This window comes from Hydra vulgaris, chromosome 02, assembly GCF_038396675.1.
Source record: "Hydra vulgaris chromosome 02, alternate assembly HydraT2T_AEP".
In the NCBI taxonomy this organism is placed as follows: Eukaryota; Metazoa; Cnidaria; class Hydrozoa; order Anthoathecata; family Hydridae; genus Hydra; species Hydra vulgaris.
The window spans coordinates 7,155,017-7,182,414 of record NC_088921.1 but is presented as its reverse complement, the minus strand read 5'-3'; the positions used below and the strand labels follow the sequence as shown (position 1 = coordinate 7,182,414).

General features: G+C 27.1%; 1 protein-coding gene across 3 annotated transcripts; it reads right to left on the bottom strand.

Annotated features, from left to right (window-relative positions):
• Positions 1-3,618: 3,618 nt before the first annotated feature.
• Positions 3,619-24,822, bottom strand: LOC136076688 (uncharacterized). 3 transcript variants are annotated; one of them, XR_010636489.1, is made up of 8 exons: positions 24,520-24,822; positions 24,276-24,384; positions 21,730-21,961; positions 17,492-19,821; positions 17,250-17,394; positions 16,009-17,177; positions 15,520-15,892; positions 3,619-3,820 (listed from the first exon to the last, which is right to left on the bottom strand). XR_010636489.1 is itself a non-coding variant. In XM_065790022.1 (4 exons), the coding sequence occupies exons 2-4, from the start codon at positions 24,306-24,308 to the stop codon at positions 21,022-21,024; spliced, it is 276 nt and encodes a 91-aa protein (XP_065646094.1). In that variant the 5' UTR covers positions 24,309-24,384; positions 24,520-24,822; the 3' UTR covers positions 20,950-21,021. The 3 variants fall into 3 exon arrangements, 1 of the variants encoding a protein (XP_065646094.1); XR_010636488.1 differs by lacking the exons at positions 21,730-21,961; positions 24,276-24,384; positions 24,520-24,822 and having other exon boundaries at positions 17,492-19,024; XM_065790022.1 differs by lacking the exons at positions 3,619-3,820; positions 15,520-15,892; positions 16,009-17,177; positions 17,250-17,394; positions 17,492-19,821 and adding an exon at positions 20,950-21,032.
• Between the last annotated feature and the right edge of the window lie 2,576 nt (positions 24,823-27,398).

Genomic DNA, 27,398 nt, shown 5'->3' with positions numbered 1-27,398 from the left:
ATATATGGTTTCCAAGAAAGATCGGAAGTTAATCCTGGAAGGTGAATGGTAGATGACTCATCAAGTTTTTTTTTTTTTTTTTTTTCCATGAAAGTTTGCCGTCAATACATATTTATAAATTTCATATTTAAAGTTTAACAATGGCTGGGGCAAGAAGAAGACATAATTGTTTTCTTTCTTGACATAATTGTGACCAAGCCCCTAAAATTCTGAAAATAATATATTCACATTATATACACACATACGGTAATGCAAGTATATGTCATTTAATATTATACATAAAAATTAAAAAAAAAATAAAATGAATAAATAAAAAATTAAAAAATAATAAAGAAGCAATTCCAATATTAATATCAATATAAAAGATCACAAAAAAGTAAAAATAAAAATAAAAAATGTTTCAAATAAATTTGAAAAACAAATAAAAATAGAATATTATATTAAGAAATATATTATTAAGAATTTAAAAGAATTTAATAAAACATATGTACATTTTTGTATTGCAATAAAATGAAAAGTAGAATAAATAACAATTCATAAACTCAAATCTTTCCATATAGCATGAAAATATACAACATAATCTATTTTGATGACCCATTTATAAATATAGCTCTAGAAAAAGTCTTCAATGTTTACATTAAATAAAATTAACTCTTTTGGTTTTAATTTTTTAAAATAAGGTTTTGAATATATTTGGGATCGTTTCATTATTGACTTTATACATAAAAATTAAAATGTGATAGATATTCATTTGGTAAACATACAGTATTTTGAGATTTTTAAACAATGGTTGTGAAGGCGAGAGACGATGTTCATTGGATATTATTCTAACTGCATGTTTTTGTTCGTTGAGAAGTTTTTATAATTTTTGTTTTATTGCTGCTGCACCAAGCATAATTAGCATAATTAGAATAAGCAATATTTGCATAATTGAGAAAACAATGAATAAAAGAGAAATAGATTTTAAGCATATTTGGTTCAGGTAAGGTTTTACCTTATAAAGTATACCAATATTTTTAGAAATTTTATTTTCGATTAAGTTTATATGATTTTTCCACGTAACATTTTCATCAAGGAAAACGCCTAGAAACTTCATTGTTTTTTTCTTTTAATATTGCGTTTCACAATGCCAGTATTTGGAAGTTGTAAGGTAATTTTGTCACTTTGATGAAGGCGATGGAAAAAGGTATACTTAGTTTTGCTTAAGTGTACTGATAGTTTATTAATATCAAACCACTCAGTTATTTTCAAAAGTTCTTTGTTGACTGTTTCAAATAGCGTTTTTTATATCACTATGGTAATAAAATGAATTAGTGTCGTCAGCAAATAAAATCGAGTCTAAAACATTAGAAGCTTTATTCAGGTTGTTGATGTAAATTAAAAACAAAAGTGGTCCTAATATGGATCCTTGTGGAACTCCACAAGTGATTATCTCAATGTCGGTTTTTCCACCATCATACGAAACGTACTGTTCTCTATTAGTCAGATAGTTTTGAAACCAAGCTATATTAGTAGTTCCATAATTTTCTAATTTTCTTAATAGAATAGTATGATCGACAGTGTCGAAAGCTTTGCTTAGATCTATAAAAATACCTAATGTAAACTTATTTATATCAAACGCCTGAAAAATATCATGAGCGAGTTTAAGAATTGCACGATCAGAAGAATGAGCTTTTTTGAACCCAAATTGCTTGTTGTAAAGAATATTATTTGTTTCTAAAAAAGTGAAAAGCCTATTGTACATTAATTGTTCTAGTATTTTAGAGAAGCAAGGAAGAATGGACATAGGTCTATAATTAGAAACATTAGAAGTATCTCCCGATTTAAAAACTGGAATAATTCTTGCAGTTTTAAAATATTCTGGAAATACTCCTTGCTTTAACGAAAGATTAAAAATATGCAACAATGGTATTGTTATATAAGGTATAGATTTGATTACAGCGTTACTGCTTACATTACCGTACATTATCGTTTATAAATACATTACGTTCATAAATACATAAATACATTACATATGAGTATATTACCGTTCATAAATATAGGAAGATCTAAATTATTGCGATAACATTTGGCTGAAAAAAATTGAGTTTTATCTGAATTAAATTTCACCAGTTACTGTGAGCCCTATGCTGTAGGAGAAGTGAGATCCTTAAGCCAATTATTTAGAAAACTTAAGCCAATTATTCACAAGTTGCATTAGCAAACCATTATTTTTACTGTTTCAAATCTATATTGGCTTTAGAAATGTTTTTTTTTTTATAATTCAAAATTATATGAACCACTTGAAAAAAAAAAGAAAAAAAAAATTACCCAAACCAATTAGTTAGCAATTGTCAAATCTAGATTTAACAATGTACAAAAAAATTCAAAAAAAACCAGTTTCATTTACTACTCTTTGGGTTTCTTCAGTGGCATCTGCAAAACTTTTACGCTGGGGTCTTTTATTTGTTATTTTTTTTTTTTTTTGTTTAAGCTTGACTTTTGGAGTAGATTTGTGATTCACAAGCGACTTTCGCACATTCTTTGTTTGGGCAAAACTCTTTTGTAAATTTTCCATTATACATATTTAATTTTTTTCCATTATACATGTTAAATACATTTAACATTCTATTTAATCCCTCATTAAAATTTATGATAAGATAAGCAGAAATTCTTGCAGGAATTAAATGTAATATGTTTAATTAAGACACAGATTAATATATAAATGAAAAATATATTTGCCAGCAGCAAAATTAAGTTTCTGATAAATCTTACGTATATAACTGCGTTTCTACTTTTGGTTATACTTTAAAACTGCATGTGAATACCCTGGGTTACTTTAAAAAGTGTACCAATGATTCATAAAAAATGAATAATAATTCATTTTTCTTAAAAGATCAAAGTAAAAAGTTCTTAAAAACTCACTTAAAGTAGGCGTCACAATTTTTTTGTTTATTAACTATGTCTAATGATGAAATTATTTAATTTCTAAATATTCTTATAAAAAACAAATATCACCACCATTTTCTACGTATATGAAATAGGCTAAAACAGTATAGTTTAAAACTTTGAAAATTTTCATTATTTAAGGTAGACTACCACCTTAAGGAGACTTCTAAAAAAGAATGAGTTTATTGACGACTTGAAAGATATATATCTAAAGCATTTTATCGAAAACGAGTTTTGTAGACGCATTTTCGTTGTAATTTGAACAGTTAATGCTATACAGAATCTACTGCTAATCTAATGCTATACAGATCTACTATACAGAATATTTTTTTCCCATCATTATTTATTCCGTGGAAGAATTCTTTCGGGTAATTTGAAATTTTGCTTATTTCGCCTACAACATAACAGTCTAAAACATAACAGTCTACAACACAACAGTCTACAACATAACAGTCTACAACACAACAGTCTACAACATAACAGTCTACAACATAACAGTCTACAACACAACAGTCTACAACACAACAGTCTACAACACAACAGTCTACAACACAACAGTCTACAACACAACAGTCTACAACACAACAGTCTACAACACAACAGTCTACAACACAACAGTCTACAACACAACAGTCTACAACATAACAGTCTACAACACAACAGTCTAAGGTGAAAATATAGACGAAAAGATTTTTTGATTTTTTGAATATCTCAATTGTAAAGAACTCGTTGTCAACATAGGACTTTTCCTTTTTTATTCGCTTTATCATTTCGGATATTCCTCCTGCATTTGTTGTTTTTTTTCTTTCAGAAGTTATTGGTGTATAATCTGTTGTATAAACCTTGCTTGAGGCGATTTATCGGTGCACCATTTTTAATTTAGGAAAATTATCTAAATAAGTAATTGCATTGTATTATGAACTGTTTTAGATTGTCGAACAATTTATTTATACTTCTAATAATTATGTGTATCTCAGTGAAACTCTTTTTTAAAGTTTCAAGTTCAGTTTTAAATGAAAATGCGTTTGAAAAGTCTTCGTAAAATTTTTCTTTCTAAATTTTTTTCTAATTTTCTTTCTAAATTTTTTCTAAATTTTCTAATCTTTCTAAATTTTCTATATTTTCTAATCTTTCTAAATTTTTTCTAAATTTCTTTCTAATTTTTCTTTTTTTCTTCGTAAAATTTTTCTTTCGTAAAATATCACTACCCATTTCTATTTATTTAATTATAAAACTAAAAATTACAAACTTAATTATAATTTATAAAATTAAGTTTGATGTTACTCATATAGTTAAAAACTTGTCAATGGACCTTAATAAACAAATAAACTAAAAAAAAATGAAGACAAGGAAATACTGACTTAAACAACAATAAACACAAGTAATAAATGTAATAGGAGAACTAATAAATAAAGATGATATTAATAATTGCAAATTGCAATAATAATACAATAAAAATAATAATATTAATAAAAAAACACATAGTAACTATATCATAATAACTTTACTAAGAATTATAACTAATGATAAAAACAATGGTATAAATAATTATAGTAAAGTTTATGACAGAAATTAATAAAATAAACATAACAATTGCAAAAATTAGGACAATAACCATAAAACTATTACTACAATTGAATCACTATCACTATCATTATAAATAATATTAATAAGATTTAAAAAACAAGGATAAATTAATGATAATAGTAATATTAGTAGAGTTAAAAAAGAGGCAGTTTAAAATAAAAGTAATAATAGTTTTATAAATACAGTAATATAAAAAAAGCAATAATAATAAAAGATAAAATTAATATTCATTAAATATATACTCAAATATAAATTTCTTAATTTGGTTTAGATTGAGAAGAAGAATGTTGGTAATAATAGGGTATTTAGTTAAAATCTTTTTTTTTATAAATGGTATTATTTGGTTCCGGTGAGAAATACATTGATGTTTTATAGTGCGCTTGTCATATTTAAAAATGCTGAAAAAGGAAGTGTGCAAGTTAAAATTTTCAGTATTTCGCGTGTAATATTTGTGTGTGTTACTTGTTTTAATAAAAAAATTATTAAAGGAATTTGGTAGTTTATTTTGAAGAAAATCAAACACAAAAAGATAATTATAAAGCTTTACTAGATCTTGAAATTTTAGAATTTTTAATTCAGAAAACCTATTTTCGATATTAGATCGTTAGGGAGAAAATGTTATAATTCTTAAGGAAGTGCGTTGTTTATACGATGTAATAGAAAATTACCTTTTTGAACCCAAACAGTGCAACAATAACTTAGATGTGAGGAAAACAAGGAATAGTAAATTGATATTAAAACATGTTGGGGAACATAGTGTCGTATAAATGACAGCATACTATTGGCACGTGAGAGTTTTTTTATTTAATTGAATTAGTTGATAGTACCATGATAGGTTTTTGTCAAGAAATAGCCTGAGGTGCTTTATATATTTAGATGTGAAAAATCTTTTACCATTAATTCTAATTTTCACATAACTACTATCAATCTTTTTTTTGGAGGGTGAAAAATAATAAATTCAGTTTTATTGATATTTAGGTAAAGACGGTTACTATTTAATCAATGACAAAAATAATGGAGATCTGAATTAACGTTTTTACAAAGCTGCGCGAGTGATTTATTTATGCATAGAAGATTAGTGTCGTTAGCGAAATTATGAACAATCGAATTATTTATAGAGTGAGGCAGATCGTTAATACATATTAAAAACAAAAAAGGTCCTAGAACAGAACCCTGTGGTACACCATACTTAATAACTTTACATGTGGATTGAAACCCATTAATTGAGACAAACTGAGTGCGATTGTTAATATAGGGTGAAAACCAATCATTAGCGATACCCCGTATATCATAGTGATACAATTTTTCAGTTAAAATCTTATGGTCAACTGTATTAAATGCTTTTTGGAGATTAATAAAGACGCCACAGGCAAAAGAACCACTATCAATCGCACCACGAATCATTTCAGTAATGCTAATAAGTGCATGGGAAGTAGAGTGTTTTAAATGAAATCCAAACTGAGGGCCGTAGAGACACTTAGAATTATCAAGAAAGTGGTAGATACAAGAATACATTAATTTTTCATGAATTTTGCTGATATTTGATAATAATGATATTGGTCTATAGTTATTGCAGTCAAGTTTTGAGTCCTTTTTATCGATTGGTTTAACAGATGCAGTTTTTAAAATATTAGGGAATATACCAGTAGCGAATGAGAGATTAAATAGTTTAGAAAGTACTGAGGAAATATCATTAGCAAGAAGTTTTAGAATAAAGGTTGGTATGCTGTTTGGACCAGAAGCCTTGCCATCATTTAGAGAAAGAATAACTGATATTATTTCATTTTTTTTCATTAGGTTTAATGAAAAGAGAGTCTGGGTTTGATGTCTTTAAATACTTATGGAAGTCAGTATGAGATGAATGAATATTTTTTTGCAGTTCTTTACGGTTTGAAATAAAAAAGGAGTTGAAAATTTCCGAGATTTTAACTGGATCATTGATAATGGTGTTGTTTGAAGATATACAAGATGTATATAAGATATCATTCGAACGTATATTCAAAAGAGTTCTAATACCCTTCCACGTAGCTCTCAAACTATTGCTATTGGTAGTAAAGTAGTTAGAAAAGTGTTTTTTGTTTCTTCTTCGAATAAGTGTTACAAGTAAATTTCTTTTTCAAGAATTAGTTTGTCATTAAGATTTTTTGTTTTAAGGAACTTCTTAAATATATTATTTCGTTTTTTTTATCGAGGTTAAAATTGCTGAAGTATCCCATGGATTAAAGCCTTCGAGTTAAGCCTTACTTAGTTTACTTACTTAGTTTACTTACGGTTACTTTGTTTTTTTAACGGCGCGTGTTTGTCTAGAAGAGAGTTAAAGGTAGTGAAGAAATCTTCATATGATTAATTTGTATTACTATTGGAAACTTTGATTACTTCATCCCAGTTGATTTCCATGTAATCATTCCTGAATTCTTCACTATTTAATTTTTTAAAGTTTCGAAGAATAATATTGCTTTTTTGAGAATTAATAAATTTTTTTTTAAAAGATGAATAAATTAGAAACTGTGGCAAATGATCCGATATTCTAATAGTTAGATTGCCGGAAAAAATATCTTTAGAAGTTGAATTAGAAAATATATTATCAATTAAAGTACTTGAGTGATTGGTAATTCTTGTTGGTAAAGAAATAAAAGGAAGAAAGTTATTTGAACCAATGGTGTTCAAATGATCCGAGATTGATTTATCTGAGCTTGCTTTTATAAGATCGATATTAAAATCACCCATTATAAAGGAAGTTTTATTTTTTTCAACAGCAAGTTTTTCAAATAGAAAAGCTAGATTATGTTATATGTTTTTACATAAATAAAACTCATTTTTTAATTGTGAAACTTATTTTTGGTGTCAAACATGTAAGTTTTTTCAACGTAAGACTTTTTAAAAAAAGTAGTTTTGAAGTATAGATATAAAAAATATAGATATTTCATAATTTTTAAACGGAAATTTTTCCTTATAGTAACACGTCAAAAAATTGAATACAAAAATCAAATTTCAAGCAGAATCTTTAATGGATAATATAAAAAGTGCCAATCCACTTGATTATTTACAGCTTACTCATAAATATTCTTTGAAAGCTGCTTACAAACATTATAATTATTAAAGTTTAATAAAAATGAAAATTTTTTATATTTCAAAACTGCGCATTTATCTACGCTTCGAAGTCTTTTTTGAAACCTTCTCTCATAACTTCTTTTGTTGTTCTATTGTCTTATTTATTTTCTTGTCTATTCTCAAAATCTTTGTATATATATAGTCCAGTTCCACATATACAGATTACATTGCATAAATTTACGGCGTTGGTATGCACAGATAGGTTATTTAAATGTATAAATAGTATGCATACAATTAAATAACCTATACGCGCATATATACAAAGAGGGTTGGGATAAAAGTTATTTTAATTTTATTTTATCAAATTGAAAAAACTCAACAAAAGATCCCAACTTTCATGATAAATGCATCATGATTAGAAGTCAATTTAGATTCATATTTTAACTTTGTAAACGATTTTTGAACAGATATCGTTTTCATCAATATCCTAAAAAAAATATTTTTAGTGGTAAAAATAAAATTCTTTCACAATAATAATCATAGCGATGAAAACATGGAGGTGGGGGGAATTGGATTATGCCATTTTTTTGTATCAACATTCTCTCTCCCCACCCCATTAAAAATTTAGTAAGTTCGTCACTAAATATTTAAAGTCTAAATAAGAGTTTTGAAAAAAATTCAACATTTTGTAGAAGAAACTGGAAATAATTTCAATAAAATTTGCTTAAGAGTAAGTTATATATATAAAAAAAACTTTAATTCTGATTTCAGGGCCGACAACGCCAGGGCTGCATGCCCTCAAGTTTTTTTCTAAACAACATTTTTTTATTATTTTTTTTTAAAAGTTTCTGGATATATAGGACATTTTTTTTAGAGACTGACAGTTGTGCCCTCCTACTTCAAAAACCGTCGGCCTTGGATTTACGTAAAGGAAAACATTGTATATATAGAATGAAATGTGTATTTCTGACATCCATTGAGAAAATATAATATTGAAATTTTAATTTTGTTGTAGTCTAGCAATTTTTAGTTGAGTCTTTTTAAACAAAATTTATCTAATATTCATTTTTTTAGTTTTACTACCATTTTCTATTCAGTTGAAGAAAATGTGAACTTTGATATTCTATATGATGTATTTTTTTGATAAAACACAATTGTTTTTTATATGGTAAAGCCAAATACAGGTAAAACTCAATGTTAAACTATATGTAGATGTCTGATATTTTGAGTTATAAATATTTTAATAAATTACTCTGAGAAACAATTTGATTAAAATTTTGTGTTTAATTTGATTAGGAGGCCTATTTGGATTAAAATTGACATGCTGATTCCAAAACTGAAATCGTTTATTTTCTAAGAAGTCAACTTTTTTTCTCCACCCCTTGCGCTTTAGTTAAACAAATTTTACCGTAAAAGAGTTACCCGCTGATTACGATTGGATTCGTCTACCCTACAATCTAAAAAAATAGTTTGTCTGGGCTACAAGCTATTTTTTGTGTGAATTTTTAATTTTGTTAAAATATTTTTTATTGTTTTCAAAACATGTGAGTTTTACATTTAAATGTTCCTGATGAAACTTGGTGATCAAGACAAGCCATGCGCCCCTTACAAAGTGTACAAGTAGTTTGTCAAATGTTTACTTATGTGGACTAAGGGAGCACAAGAAAAGTTAGCATTCGGGATTCCCAAGGTTTGGTGTGAGCAAAAAGATCATTCAACAGACTGTTACTTCTGTCTAGTAAAAGGCTTTAAAAAAAAAATAAATAAAAAAATAGTTTATCCTAATTTACCATAAACTTTAAGACCAACGTGTCATTTAAATGAAATTCAAGATCCAGTATTCAAACAACTATCTACTCTAGAAAAAATTAATTCAAGAAGACACTGACAGAAATGATGCAGATTTTGAACATCACAATTCAGCTCAAGGGATTTGATAAGCTAGAGTTGAATGATTTGGAACAGGATTTGGGCCTATCAAAAAATTCATTCTGAATATGGATTTAAAAAGAGTTATTGAGTTATTACAGTATAAGAAGCATCATAGGACAATCTGCGTTGACCCTAAAATGGTTTCCTCCCTAATTAGCTTCGTTTTGACGCTTTTTTTTTTTTGATCGCTTTCTCTGTATATTGAATTAAAAAAATTAAAATTTCCACCTTTGAACATAAAATTAGGTCTCATAAAGCAGTTTGTAAAAGCACTGATAACTAATGACGATTATTTCAAGTACATTGCTAATGCATTTCCTAGACTGTCAATTAAAAAAATTAAAGCCGGTGTCTTTGATGGTCCACGAATTCGACAGCTTATCAAAGATAAATATTTACCAGAACTATGTCGGATCTTGAGAAGAATGCTTTGATATTATTTAAAGTCAGCGTTAAGAACTATCTTGGAAATACGTACGCACATAATTAAAAAGAAATTGTTTAGCAACTATTGGAAAATTATAAAGCGCTTGGTTGCAATAAGAGCATTTAACTACATTTTCTGCATTTCCATCTCGCCAATTTTCGTTAAAATCTTGGTGCTGTCAGTGATGAGCACGGAGAACAATTTCATCAAGACTTGAAGGTTGTGGAATAACGTTATCAAGGTAGATGGGATGTACATTTGATAGCCGACTTTTGTTGGAGCATAAAACGTCATAGTCCTTGATCTGAACATTCCATAAAGAGCTATAAACGTACATTTTTTACCCTAACTACTTATAAAATTGACATATTCAATAGCCATATTATTTTAAAAAAATATTATTTGCGTTAAATAAACATTGCAGTTCAACCCAATTGTTTAATTTTCCTTTGCATGGTAATAATTGGATAAAATAATATATACCGGCTATGTACTATATAATTTACATTTTATCACATTTTTTAAGAAAGTGAAAACCCTATAATTTAAAAACTTGACGTGATAGAGAAAAACTAAGATCATTTTTTAAATTAGCACCTATAATTTAATCACTAACAACTATCAAATTCCATTCAAAAAATTATTATTATTATTATTGTTATTATTATTATTGTTATTATTATTATTGTTATTATTATTGTTATTATTGTTATTATTATAATCATGATCATTATCTTTATTATTATTAAAGATTATTTATTAAGGATAAAATTTTGTAAGCACTTATTAAGCACTTAAAACAAGTAAAAAAAAGATTTGTGAAATTTCCTTTTAGTGAGCACTACAATGCTTACTAAAAGGAAATGTCTGCTTATATAATGTCATGATTATAACTGATCTTAAAATAAAATTATTTTAGGGCAAAATCACCTGAATAATGGATATTTTGAAATAAAAACCTTAGTTTAGTGAGATAAAGGCAAGATGAGCTTATTAACCTAGGATGGTAATCTTCCTAGTGATGGCGTCACAATAAAAATACTTAGTTTTACAAAACAAAAAACAAGCCATATACAAAAAAGGTTCAGAGAAAAAGAATGTTCTGAGCGAAAAACAAATGTTTATAAAAATAGGAAATGTTGTTGAAAAAGTATATTAGGGTTGTTAAAGAGATTGAAAGATGTTTAGATTGTTAAGGAGCAGGATAAAAATGTTAAAAAAAAAACTTACAATTGAAGCAATTATAAAAGTAAAACTTCAAACGATCAGAAGAAAAATTGAAGAGTAAAGCTTTACAAAGGAGGTAAAGAACATGGTTTAAACAGAAAAAGAAAATTGCTTGAAAAAGTAATGAAATTTAAAAAAAGAATTATTACTGACAAAATAGGAAGCAGTTATGGGCGCTTGCATGATTTTTTGATGCTTCATATAGGACATTTTCACACATTGTGAAAAACTCTAAACTTGCTAAATAAAAACTCTAAACTATGCTAAATGATGAAGCCTTGCAAAAACTTAGGTTGGCGGAGGCCTGGGAACAAAAAAGCCCTTGCCCCACTCTGCTCAAACATTAAGGTACTAATGAAGTAAATTTTTCTACTTTACTATCTTAAACTAAATTTAAATTTATTGACAGATTTTAAATTTCGTAGAAAAATATTATAAGTTACAAAAGTTATGACCATGCAAAGTTTACACCTCCCCCCCCCCCTCATTTTGAGGGATTTGAAAATTCGCATTCTAATTTACAATATTATTCTACAAAGCTAAAAATCTGTCAATAACTTTAAATTTAGTTTAAGATACAGAATAGAAACTATATTTCTTGTAAAAGCAAAGAAAATCTGTGAATGTAATTTGGAGACCTTTAAAAAGCTTTTGACAGTGTACCAAGAGATGTAGTGTGGTGAGTTTTTAAGTAATTAGAAGTTAAAAAATGGCCTGTAATAGTTTTCAACTCATATATTCAGATAATTGTAAAATAGCTTTAGCTTCTTTTTCTTTATCATCTTGGCGCAAGCACTACCCTGATGCAAACAATAGTTCTTAAGATGAATATGATGCAACTAATTGCTTGATACAACTAATTGCGAACCACTTGGTTTCTTTAGGTTTTTAGAGAAAACACGTGGCATGTGTTTTTTCTTCCATTCGTGTTATTTGAAATCAGTGTCGTGGCAAGTGGCTTAGAAGCCCCAAAAAAAACCAATCATAAGGGCCAAAAAATCTTTAAAATTTTACACTCGGTTAAACTAAAAAATAAAATTAGATAGGTTAAACACAACGTCATGGTTCTGTTTAACATGCAGAAGTAAAATAATACTCCTTGTCTATTTTACTAATCAAATCATTGTTAAAAATATTTTATAAAAAAATTCAGTATTAAATAAACCAATAAAATTAAAACTATTTACAATTTTTTGAAAAGAATATCTTAAATAGATCTAATTTTATTGGTTCTTTGAAAAAAAAAACTTAGTTAAACTATTTACTTACTGTGTTTCTATTACCAAGAGTGCACTTAAGAAAGTTTAGAAAAAAATTAATTATGATTTATATAAAGTTTTGATACACCTTTTCAAGATGTAATTGAGAACTTGAAAGTTGTAATTAAGAAACGTGAGATGTGTTTGAGAAGATGAAAGTTGTAAATAAGAAATCGTAAGATGTAATTTAGAAAATGAAAGTTGTAATTGAGAAAAGTATAAAGAATACAAAGTTCTTTGTATTTTGAAATTTGTAGTTTAATTTGTAAGGATTACAAAAAAAGATTAAAAATTTTGGGTATTCAATCTCTTGTAGACCGTAGAGTTCGAGGTGACCTAATACAGTGTTTTAAAATAAAAAAAAGGCTTGAATATTGTAAATTGGTGCAACGTAAATTCGCTCTCATACAGGAAAATTAAATCAAAATCGAACGTGACGTCATGACTTTAAGCTAGTTAGAGAGTTAATAAAAAACAATGAACAACGTCATCAGAGCGTCATCAGTTTATTACAAATCGTGTGGTGAACACTTGGAATAAATTGCCTAAAAACATAGTCAGTGCCACAACTGTAAATAGTTTCAAAGCAAGATTGAACAAATTTTTAGAATCTGAAAACCTTGAAGCTGATTAACAATGAAATTGGCTTTATTCCCATTTAGTTAACTTATTTAAAAAATAATTTATAAATTTTTATGTAGGCCACCAAAACCATAGTTGGTTACACATGCCATAGCTTGTTGCGGTACAATATATAGTAATAACAATAATAGTAATAATAATAATAATAATAATAATAATAAAGTATGTTGAGGGAACGATTTCTCAATACGCAGGAACGATTTCCCTAAAGAAATCGTTCCTATTATTCCACATAGGAACGATTTCTTAAAAACCGGAACGATTTCCCGAAAAAAAAGCCGTAGGAACGATTTCTTAAAGAAAAACAGGAACGATTTCCTAAAAACAGGAACGATTTCTTTTAAAACGGGAACGATTTCTTACGGGCACAAATCTAAGCTAAAAAATATCAAAGTCGCCATCTTGTTCCAAATTATATAGTTTAAGTTAAGTAACTCCGTGGATAGCCTACCGAAAGTCGGTAGCCAAAAAAATAAAAATTTGCCTACCGAAAGTCCGTTTAATTGGCTAAGAATGTCACGTGTCAAAATAGAATTTATCAACCAATAAAAAGCGCTTTTGTTAGAATAAAAATACTGTTAGCCTGCCGTTTAAAACATGTAAAATATGTAAAATATTTTGAGATATTTCTTAAAAAAATAATTTACACATACGTTTTAAAAAATTAATATATCTAAAATATAATGACAAATTAAAGTCCAATGTGGAATTAAAATGTTTTTAATTTTTTTTTAAATATAAAACAGTAAACTTTTACTTTTAAAATTACAATCAGTTTGGTTCAAAGGTTTCAATGCAATAGCACGCGTATGCGCTTTTTTTGTTTAATTTTTTTAAACACCTAATAAAATAATTGGGTGTACGTATTAAATGGGGTAAACGATAATGATAAAATAGACAAGATTGTTAGATCAATTTCTGCTTCGGAATGTTCTCCTTCATAAAGTTCCTTAAATCACTTGCTGTTCCTCTAAATTCTAGTTAAACTGATTGTTTTAAAATTGCTTTTCTAAACGTTGGTCTTTAATACTTGCTGTGAGAGTGTAACATTAATCGACCATCTACCTTCGTTCACACATTAGAGTTTGTATACTTCCATTAGGTTTGTATACACACATTAGAGTTTGTATACTTCCATTAGGTTGCGTATAGTAAATACTTCGTTTATAAATAAATTCAGATATTTTTACACTGTAATTGAGTAAGTAAAAACTCATGGGATTATTTATTAACCTAATAAAAGAGTTTAATTTATTACAAAACAGAACTGCCGTCTTATCTTATAATTTGAAAAAATAATGCAGGTAGTTTTTATTTTTCTAAGAAATACTTAAGTAAGCTTCTAACACAAATTGTGTGACCGTATCAATATTATTATAAAAGTAATTGTTATAACAACACAATTCAAATCCGCGTAATATTTTTGGCACAGCTTTGCTGATGATACAACACTTTGTTGATGATACAACACTTTGTTGATGGTACAACACTTTGCTGATGGTACAACACTTTGCTGATGATACAACACTAGCGTAATATTTTTGGCACAGCTCAGGCAAAGTGCCAAATAAACTACTATTAATTAATTTTAATTGATAGTTATGCACGACACCTTAATCAAATGTTCTTAATTTTATAACTCATTAAGGTGTTGGCGTTGATCATTAGTAAGACGGTATAAAAATTTTTTTACTTGCAGGTTTATTTATACTTGAATCTACATATTCTATATATAGGTTTATTTATACTTGAATCTACATAATCTACATATATATATATATATATATATATATTTATATATATATATATATATATATATATATATATATATATATATATATATATATATTTATGTTTGTATGTGTATATATATATAGTCTAAAAGGTTGGACAAAGCAAGGAATTGCATCTCCACAAACTTTAAATAACTTCAACAAATATTGCCTTGGTTTTTAGTTTATAAATTACAAAGTATAAAATTTTTGTAACTTATTTAACGAAATGCACCACGAGAAGGTAAACCATAGGACTTGGCATTTCATATTTCTAGATTAAATACAAAACAAAAAACAAATAAAACAAAAAAGGAAGAAATGTTGTTACTAAAAAACTTTTTTTTTTCTTTCTCTTTTTCTTTAAAACTATTTCTTTTTATTTTATAAGATTAGATTTTTATTTATCTTAAAGCTTGGATCAAAAAATAGCTCAAAAAATAAAATATGACATTGCATACAGAGGTTTTATAAATACTTTCACAATCTTTATCTAATCTATACAATCTAAATAATACTATTTAAATATAACTATATAATCTGTAACAATCATACTATATAATACTATCTAAATATAACTATATAAACTGTAACAATCAATTTAATATATATATATATATATATATATATACAAAAATTATAAAGTTAATACTTAAATCATTATCTTCCAAAACAAGTGCGACAAAACCAATACCTTGCTTTTAAAAAGGAATTCTCTTTTTGTCCTACACATTTTTTATGTGACCACAACAAGCATGAATCACATGCTATTGCATTGCCAGTTTTATTTTCTTCGCTTGTGCTCTTCAGGCAAACAGCGCATGGCCAGATATGTTGATTTTTTTGAGCCTTGATTACTTTATCAAGTGCTTTCCATGCATCTGAGCTAAAGTATATTTGCAATGAAGAAAGCAACTCTAATGCACTTTCATCAAGTATAGATAATGGAATACAATTCGATCGACAAAGACGTTTTTTAGGAAGACCTATTGTTGTATGAGTAGCACCTTTTGCTCGACCACATTGGACAACACTTTGAGGCAAGCAAATCTTTTTTAACTGAGTCTCTAAAATAAATGTACAAAATGCTATAATTCCATCCTATTCTTACATAATTAATAAACTCTATTTACTATAATTATTAATCTCAATTGCATATAATTTTTTTGAAATTTATATATACCTAGAACACCTGCTTTGTCCTGCACAACAAAACATTCTTCTTGGTTGTGTTGCAAATTATCGGCAGTAACATATTGCTCTGAAGACTCATTTCTGAAATTGATCTCATTTCTATCCTTTTTGGTTAGAGTTTTTAATAAGGTCTACATCGTTTGGTGCTCCTGCATCTGAAAAAGTTTGACTTACGACTATATCAGATACCTTTAAGTCTGTCTCATCAAGTTCATTTAATACCATGACTTTGCCATGCTCCCAACTCTTTTGCAGTTTTTGTAGAAGTTCCATTCTCTGTTCAAAAGAAGGTCCAGTTGATTCTGAAACTAATGTAGCTAATATTGAAGTTGTACGAAGTGCAAGTTTGAATTTTTCGTGCTGAGAAAGGATTGTTTTTTTTCTTGGAGCAACACAAATCTCCACACAAGACTCCTTAGTTTCCGAAAAAGTATTAAAAACTCTTTGATGCTGACGATAATACTTCATTGTCCGCCTTTCCAGACATAGCTTGGCATCAAATAGATTCAAACCTAGCAACTGGCGAACTGCAAAGATATGGCGACATGGCAGACCCATTGATTTTCTAAATGTACAACCACACATATCAGAAGTGACTATAAGCATACCTTCACTGCTTTTAACTATATGGTTTTCATTGTCACAAAAAAGATGTACTTCAGAACGCAAGGAAAATTGTTTCAATACTTGCTCAAATGCATATGTTGTCAGAAAATTTTTATAACCTGTTTCAGCAGAATTAGGTTCAAAAAAGTCAATACAAATTCTCTGCATTTTGAAAATAGTTTTGTGATCTCTCTCATTTCGCATTGAGGCTAATAAAACATATAAAATCTCAAGGAAGTTTTCTAACATACTATTACAGTCGATACTTCTTTCAGTTTTCCATTAAAATTTTCCAGACGGTTGTTAGTGGTGTTCATAAAATTAGCACATGCATAATTTAAGCCAAAGACCAATTCATTACGAATGTTGTGCCAATTATTATTAAAGTAGTCGAGAACTGTAGTTGGCGATGAAGAAACAAATATCTCATAAAATTCATTATATTGGGCCTCTGATCTTGCATATGCTAATTTTTGAATGAGTTCTAGACAAGACGTTTGTTGCCCACTTGTGATGCCAAATTTTACAGAAGAAATTTCACGATTAAAAGTTCTGAAAATAAAAATCCTTTAACTAACTATTTTCACAAGTAACATTTAACTAGCTGTTACTAGATTATTTTACCTATAAGTGTGAAATAGGCAAAGTTAAAGACGCATCAGGAAAAGAAGCACGTACAACATCTCTCTCGATCAAGTCTTTGTCCGTCATTATGGCATTAGTTTCAGGCCAGGAACAGTTGTTTCTTTTAAATGTTTCTACAAACCAACTAAAAATATTATAAAGATAGTTATTTTGACAAAAAAAAATACCATTAAATAAAAAATACTATCTTTACATACATGTTATGACACAAATAGTCAAACCTCAATGATGTCGCATCTTCATTTGTAATTAAACCAACGGCAGATACTTCACTTTCACCTATTTTAGTAAAATTAACATTAATTAAAAAACAATTTAGCAACAATGCAAATGCAAAATATAGAAAGTTAGTTGGCATATTGTCACCATGATCACCCAGTTACTGTAAACCTGAAATCCAGTCCAACCCGTTCCATGTCCTGCTGTCTTGTTGGATTCGCTTTCTAAGCAAAGACAAGAAGAAGTGCATTTCCTGTCATCATTACAATGACTTTTGTATTTCTCAATATGTTACTAAGATAGCTAACTTGTGACTTTTTCTCTAGACAACCTAATCACTTACCTTAACTCCTTGATATGTGTCTTAAACCTGATCCTAGCTTGCGTACAGTCTCTTCTTTTTCTCCTTTAGGTGGTTCCGCGAATGCAGTGTTTTCCATAAATCTTTCGTCTTGTACTTCTTCTTCGGATTCACCCTATCATTGCAATACTTACTACTAACCTAAAGCTGACTAGAATTCATTTCTGCTGAAACATGCTCCTCCTATATAACCTCCTGGATCATGGTAACTATGAAAGCTTTGATTCTTTCAGGTTTTAAGTCAAGCCCCATTTTACTCAATGGTTCTCGCCTGTTTGTGCAGCAGCTATATCTAATTGTAATCATTCTTTTCATCTTTTCTAAAAGAACAACTCTCATGAGAACAAACTCATATTTAATATTGCAAGAAATCAATGTAAAAAGTGATTTTTAATGCTAAGTATCATTATTCCTAGTTTACAAAATAGTGTACCTTACCTTAGAAGTTAGGCTCTATAGACTTTTGTATAATCCTTAACAGTGTCATTAACAAACTTAAGTATAACATTTCATTTTTAATTCATGGGTCTGTTCTTTTACTTCTCCTAAGGATAAGGCAGAACTATTTACAAATAACTTTTTCTCTAGATTGACACTTGATTCTAATTGCAACACCCTTCTTGCTATTCAAATTAAACAAGTTAACCCATAGTTAGACATCCATTTTTCAACTAAACTCTTTTACTGCTTGTAGTCCAGATAACATTCCTTTTGAAATATTCAACATGAATTTGCATGTGTGCAATTCTTCTTCTTTCTACATCTTTACCTTTGGTTCTTGATTAAGATGTGTTACGTTAGTAGTTACTTGATGTTTCAATTAAATCATCAAATTTTTTTCAATACTTTATTGTGCTACAACATTTCGTAATCTGTCAATTACAAGATGATCGTGCATTTAAAGCTAAATTGTAAATGCGAAATGATTTATAAATGTATTTCTTGTCAAATGTCATATCCCTTTTCTATGAAGTACATTTTCTGATTCAAAAGTACTTAATACAAAGTTTATATGCAGTTGTACCAGATTACTGGTAAAGTACTTAAAGTATGCATAGTTTAAATCTTAGGCTGGAGCAGAGGATTTCTAAGCTTGTTTTTACTGCTGCTTTGTTACTATTGTTACTACATCTTTATACTAAGTTGTTAATTAAAAAGAGTGAAACATTTAAGTTTTTGCAAATAGAAAATTTTTTACAGCTGTTTTACAGAAATAGATTACACATTCCATTTAAATCTAAGAACTCTGAAGAAGTTGCTTTTAAACAAATTTTGAGAATGCTGATTAGAAGTACATATATATTTTTCATTACTTAACTCTAATAAAACATAATCCTTTAAACACTTTGTGAAAACTTTCAAAAAAGTTTGGCAGGTTAATTTAACTTATATATAAATAGGATGACAATTCAATATTATTAATTTGAAAATTTAACAAAACAAGTGGTAATTAATTATTTTAGAGCAGGCATATTTTTTTTTTCAGGAGTATATAATCTAAAATAAATTAATAGCATAATAAACGTAAAATTTATCAGTTTGTTGCTTTATTAAATATTATTTACTATCAGTTTACTTTACCAAACTAGTTCAGGTTACCTAACGCACAAGTTTTTTTTTTCATTGAACTAGTTCAGGTAACGTAACTTGTTTGTTAAGGCTCCGGCTAATTGCCTTAACAAACAAGTTACGTTACCTGAAAAAAAGGCAATTTGCAGGAAGGTTTGTATAATTTCTTTTTTAAGAGTGTAAGAAAAAATTCCATATTTTCAAAAACTCTGGAGAGCAATCTGACTTGCTCAACTACCTTTCCACTATAATATAAACAGGCAGACGAATTTGTAACAGTTTATATGTTGCATCAAAACAAAGAACTCTGGATATGAATTGTACGCACTGTGCATAATATCGTCTTGAAAAAAATCCCTTTCAAATTGTTGTCAGAATCTAATAAAACTTCAACATTAGCATCTGAAAATAAAAAAAGTGATTGTTTTAATAATAATTAAAAATAATAATTTATGTAAATAAATAAAGTTTAGAAACATTTTCTGAATGGCTGAATAAAAACATTAGAAGCAGCTATTACTATAACAAAGTTGTGTTATCAAATTTTGCTATTACATACCATTTTTTAATTTGACTTTTCATTACGAAAGTTTTATTTGATTTCTGGCAATCAGCTTCAGGGTAAAGCTGATTTGAAGTGTCAGGTTGAAGTTGAAGCTTAATCAGCCTAAATTATTTTCTGATTCTAACATCTCTATCTATATTAATTAATTCAAACAAAGTCAAAAAATATATGAATATTTGTTGCCCTTTAATTGGTAATAAAAGCTAAAACAATAGATACCTATGTAGATACTGTACAGTAAAATCTAAACATCTGTTAAATTTTATCATAGAAAATAAAAAATCAAGCAGGCTTTTTTAGCTGGCATCCCAAGACATTCAAAATGAAAATTTGTTTACCTGGCATCCTATTCAAATTAAATTATTTTGCGCGGACAAGACTAAAAGATTGGCGGTCACACACAAAGTTTGTCCACGTTTAAAGCAACTTTTTTAGACACACTGACCATGGCAGTTCGCATCTTTTAACTTTTAAAGCTTTTCAATAATTTGTGGTAAAAAGGTAAACTTATCTACTTAGAAAAAAACCAATTCTAAAAAAAAAAAGAAACAAAGTTGTAACGAAATAAAATATTATATTTTATTCATTTATTTATTCATTTATAATTTATTCATTAATAACTTAAAAATAGTAAATTCCAAAAAAATATTCATTTTGTAAAACTTTTTTAAAACTTTGTATTCTTTTTTTTAGGTAGGTAATTTTAGCTGCTGAATTTCATACAATTTGAGGAAAAAAGCAGTATATTTTAACTAAAATTAACTAAAAAAATTCATGATTTTTTTATAAATGTATTTACCACATTTGATCCCAGTCTGAAATTACTTCCTTTATATTGCCCGATTTCCAGCGTTAATACAAAATACTGGAGATAATGAACATAACAATTGCTCTGTTTGAAAAATGTAGTTAAAAACTTAAAAAAAAGTTTTAAATAGCTCCAAAAAATCTAGTTAAAAAAAATTTTGTCTAAAAAAATTACTTTAAATGTGGACAAACAAGGCGTGCGACCGTACTTGCTTTCGGGTAAGACTTGATCAGTGCACTCCTAGAATATATATTTAAATATACTAAATATAATACATATATTTATAGTTATTATATAATTTTATTTGCATTACTGTAAACAATTTATCTAGATTAATTAATTTTAGATCTAAAAATAAATTTTTAAAATTTAATCATCTAAAATTAGAAGTTATTCATTTAGTCTCACTTGCATAAAATCATTTGAGGGGCAGTTTAGGAGTAATTCCTAAACTTTAGGAGTAACTCCTAAACTTTAGGAGTTACTCCTAAACTTTAGGAGTTACTCCTAAACTTTAGGAGTTACTCCTAAACTTTAGGAGTTACTCCTAAACTTTAGGAGTTACTCCTAAACTTTAGGAGTAACTCCTAAACTCACTCTCTCTCAAGCTGATTATAATAATCCTTATCAACTTCAAGTTCAGCATCAAGTTGAAGCTGAAACTGTTCACCTTAAAGCTGAGACTGATATGGCAACAACAATCCCTATTTTCAATTTAATAAGTCAATTTATTAGCTTTCTAAACAAAACCAGAAAGATTCAGAAAATATAGTTTAAATTTGACCTAATAAAACAATATAAAGTCAATAAATTACAAATTATCGAGCAATAAAAACAGAAACAAATGGAGAAACATTATTTAAAAACATGCCAAATTTAAGAGGAAAAAAAAAAACAAAAAAAACAAGAAGCATTATCAGTTCATAAGACTACTTACTATATTTGTCTTTTAAAGTTGTAACAAAGGTTGTGATATCATTCCTGTTTTCAACTTTGTTAGATAAAGCAGCAATGTTTGAAAGATCTCTTAGAGTGATAATTTTACCTGTGGATTTAATCAACTCTTTTTGTAGCAGTTTTTTGTTCGGTTTTAAATGCATTAACTCTTTAGCTTTCTCGATAGCATAATCTGGAAGTTTTCTTTGATTTGGCAAGTGCTTATAGAGAATCTGAATTTAAAACAAAGATTAATAAAAAAGAAAATTCAGTCCACTTCAAAACAATCTGTACAAAATTAATTGGTTTATAATGTATGTATGTATGTATGTATGTCTGTATGTATGTATGTATGTATGTATGTATGTATGTATGTATGTATGTATGTATGTATGCATGTATGTATGTATGTTTGTATGTATATATATATATATATATATGTATATATATATATATATATATATATATATATATATATATATATATATATATATATAAACTATGTTAGTGTATTCTACAAATAGAGTGCTTAATGTCCTTAAAGAACAAAGCAATAATAAATTAGTAAAAACACTTATCTAATTTTTACTGGTCTTCAACAACTTGTTTCACCATCAGCAGGCTCATTAGAAAGCCATGTATATATATATATATATATATATTATTCAACAACATTTTAATACTGATTAAACATGATGGTAAACCAGTGGTACTTGGTATAAGCGTATACATTCCTGTTTATTTGGATTTAAAATTGCGATTTTCATCTTGAAGTTTTCTGGTTTTTTTTGTAGCCATGGCAAAGTTTAATGTAGTAGATTAACTTCTACAACACAGATCCTCCACACCAATTAAATCTTACCATCTCAAATCTAATGGTAACAGAATCTAATGGTAACAGCATCTTATACAGTATGGCTGTTGCAAACACTTTCAACAATTTTTATAAAACAATACAATGCCCATCTAAAAGTAAAATGATTTCTTCTTATAGTATCTTGTCTGGCTATTTAAAAAATTCTAATTCTTTTTTCTTAATCTAGTGACTGAATATGGTGTCTAATTTAATAAAAAAAATTATAGAAAACAATAAAAGTTTAGATCCCACACACCTTCTTAAACTTAATTATCATGTTACTTCTAAACCTCTTTGTACCATATAATAGTTCTACTAATAAAGGCTTATTTCTAGATATCTTTAAGATATTCAAAGTCATTCCTATACATAAAAAAAGTTCTATAATGGACCACACAAATTATCAATCAATTTCTCTTCTATCTAACATTATTCTATAGCTTTTTTTGAAAAAAATCAAAGTCTCCACAAATATAAATATGGATTTTATAGCAGACACTTAACAACTCATGTACTTGTTAAAATAACTGAAACTATTAAAAAAGCTCTTGACAATAAACTTTTTACATGTGGATTGTTACTTGACTTGGAGAAAGCCTTTGATTCTGTTGATCACTCTAATCTCCTAAGTAAATTAGAACACTATGGTGTTCGAGGTATTGCTTTCCAATTGTTTTCATCATACTTTCTTAAAATTTTGCAATTTGTCTTCATTAATAATGCCAAATCTTTGCCAATAAAATGCTCCATAGGTATACCCTAAAGTTCTGAATTAGGACCATTGCTATTCCTCATTTTTATAAATGATCTTAATATCTAAAATTTTAAAGGCTTATTATTTTGCTGACAACATAAAATTACTCATAACAAACCAACCATTGAAAAAAATTAGCAAATATATTAGTCATTTATCCAATCTAGTTACAAACTTAGTTTGTTAAAGTGCAGCACTTTAACAAACTAAGTTTTAATACCAACAAAACTGAACTCATCATTTACAAATCACATCAATCTAAAAAATATAAAAACCTAGTTTCATTAAAATATCTTAGAATCAAAACTGACTCAAATCTATCCTACTCCTCTAGTCTTAAAAACTTAACGGTGAAATTGTGTAGCGGTGAAATGGAATGCTAGCCAAAATGTGTCACTATGTCAATTATGAAACTTTACTCAATATAAACCATTCAATTTTTGGATCACATCTCAGATATGCTTGTCAGGTTTAGGGACAAACCAAGTCTCGTGCATTTTTTAGATTATTTAACCTACAAAACAAAGCTTTAAAAATAATATACTTTCAACAATACAATTTTAATTCTGACATTTATTACTTTCTTAAAAAAAAAAAAATACTCAAAATGTGTGATCTTGAATCAAAAAAGTAATTAAACCTCCCTATAATATCTTCAATCTTTTATTAACTTACATACATATACATACATACATATACAAATGCACATATATGTATATATATATATATATACATATATATATATATATATATACATATATATATATATATATATATATATATATATATATATATATATATATATATATATATATATACATATACATATATGTGCATTTGTATGTGTATGTATGTATATGTATGTGTGTGTGTTTGTGTGTAACTTATATGAAAAACTAATAAGGAATTATTTAAATACAAAATAAAAATTTTTTACTTCAGATACTTCATGATTATGTGTATTATTCATTGTATGTAACACTAAAAATTGACCATCTTCAGAAGCTTTAAAATTCAGGTAGAATGGACAGTCTTTTTTAAAAGTTCTATAATTATTAGCACAAGACTTTTTTTTTCGGTTAGTTATTGGATTATAAGTTATAATCCAATAACAATTATAATATAATATAAATCAAAGTAAATTTCTATACTTTGCTAAAACAATAAACACAATAACTTACGAAGTTTTACGCTTTCCTTTGCCACAATATTAAAATTTTTGACCACCATGAATGCAACAATACTTTATAAAATAATATTTAATATCAGCTGCCATTAAAGCAGCTTTTTTAGGAATGGATTTCCTAGCAGCCTCAATAGTTCTAGCATCTCTTACCCACAACTTTATAAAAGAAGTATCTTCGTACTTCCTAATAGCTTCTTTTAAAACTGCAAATGATGCAAAAGAATCAGAGCATGAAAAAGCCATACTTTCGCTAGAAACGCAATAAAGTAAGTTATGAAAACAGCTATATGAAAAATACTTTAAAAAACGTTGTAAAAAAAGATAAAAAATATAAACAAGATTAAATTTAAACACGTGACATTCTTAGCCTATAAAACGGACTTTCGGTAGCCAAATTTTTATTTTTTTGGCTACCGACTTTCCGTAGGCTATCCACGGCGCTTAAGTATAGATTACTATAATGCATACTATAATTTATTTGATTTTATAAAGTGTTTAAAAACAAACGTCTTAAAACATACCCTTATGTAAATGTTTAATAAACCATACATATTTTCAAAGAAATTCTTTAAAGATAATGTAGTCGGTAAGTTGTTTATTTTGAAATGATGAATTGTTTTTTTTACAGTAATTTAAAAATTATATATATATATATATATTAGGTACGTAGAATTACGCGTTTTACGGAACCGATATTTGTGCTAAAATTCTGTGCCACGTTTTTTGAAGTTTGCTTTTCGCTATCGAGGGAGAAACGTATTTTGAGGATTTTTATTTAGAGTTATATATTAGTATAGATATTTTTTAAAAACTAGAGTAATTAAACTTTATAAATTTGTACCTTTTGATTACAATAAAAACTTTTTAAAGTAGATTTTTAAATGACAAAAACTTAGTTATACTTTGTGCATTCAGTAAATGTTGAAGAAATGCTTGTTTTTTTTTTTGCAATATTATTCTCGATGTTAAGTTAACACAATTTCTTTGCACCTGCCAAATTTCATTGATTTATTTCATGCAGCACATACCCTATTTTGTGCAGCACTTTTGGTACTTAAATTTTTATTTTCCGCTTTTATTTTGAGACATGGGGAGGGGGAGGGGCGGATGAAGAGGAACTTCAATCTGCTTTTAAAATTATAATAATTAGTTCAGATTTAACTAAAAAGAAAAATGAATAAAAACAAAAAAATAAAAATTTTTGTGTTAATTAAACGTTCTCCTCAATAATCCTCTTATGGCAATCAAAGTAGTGGTAAAATCATTTTAATAAATGATATTACCACTATTTTTTGTTGAATCATTCTAAATTCCAAATCATTTATTTGAATCATACTTAATATGATTCAAATAAATTACCATTCAATGAATGGTAAATTATTTGAATCGTATTAAGTATGATTCAAATAAATGATTTAGCTAGTTTCAGTTAATAAGATTAAAATTCGTTTTATATTATAAATTCAATAATACATGTTTTTTGCTCAGTCCAATCATATTACATTTTTAAAAAGCTTTATATCATATAATAATATAATATACTGCTTTTTATGTATTTAGAATATATCATATATTAGTAATATACTAATATTTGTCTAAAAATATATAGACATATATAATATATTTATAGTATATTAAATTTAATATACTGATTATAGTATATTATACTTATAATATATTATATATTTAATATATACTATAGCATATACTATATTATAGTATATATTAAATATATACTATAATATAATATATACTTAATACATACTATATCAATAATAAGTATGAATGATATGATTCTGATACAGCAATGACAGTCTTGCACAATAGTAGAGTAGAAAAACTTAAAAAAAACACAGAAAGGCTATTACTATTTTTTACTGGACTAGAAAAGATAATGATTCTGAAGCTGTTTATTATTATATGAAAAAGTTCCAGCTAGTTGCTGACATTGTATCCTGTGAGCTGATGTTTTCCTAATGTGAATATTTAAATGTAATTAAAATAATAAACTTTAATATAAAAACATCTTTTACCAAAACTCAAAATACATCACATAATGCTTAGTTTAGTTATAGATGGTTCCCCCTCAGACGTGAAAAAAAGTTTTAAAAACAAAAAATGTTTTATAATATTATTTTAATTAGTTTACATCTTGGCTTTTAGTTATTGATTAAGATATTAAATTCCATTAATGAAACTATATATTAATCATTGTTAACAATAGACACGACGTGAATGTTGCCAATTATTTTTTGATAATTTGACATGCATTTTATTATCTTACTACATGATTTTACTATTTTTTGACTATATATATATATATATATATATATATATATATATATATATATATATATATATATATATATATATATATATATATATATATATATATATATAATGTGCAGCAAGTAGTTATATATATATATATATATATATATATATATATATATATATATAATGTGCAGCAAGTAGTGGAACTTGCAAAAAAAATTACAGAGAGTAGTGGAACTTGCAAAAAATATGTACAGCGAGTAGTGGAACTTGCAAAAAAAAATTTACATCGAGTAGTGGAACTTGCAAAAAAAATTTACATCGAGTAGTGGAACTTGCAAAAAAAATTTACAGCGAGTTGTGGAACTTGCAAAAAATATGTACAGCGAGTAGTGGAACTTGCAAAAAAAAATTTACATCGAGTAGTGGAACTTGCAAAAAAAATTTACATCGAGTAGTGGAACTTGCAAAAAAAATTTACAGCGAGTTGTGGAACTTGCAGAAAATATGTACATCGAGTTGTGGAACTTGCAAAAAGTATGTACATCGAGTAGTGGAACTTGCAAAAAAAATGTACATCGAGTTGTGGAACTTGCAAAA

Bases quoted from the DNA above. Each gene is read 5' to 3' on its own strand.
- LOC136076688 (XM_065790022.1), bottom strand. From the start codon at position 24,308: ATGAATAATACACATAATCATGAAGTATCTGAA. The intron at 21,962-24,275 runs GTAAAAAATTTT...TTTTAAATTCAG, and splicing joins ATAATCATGAAGTATCTGAA to ATTCTCTATAAGCACTTGCC.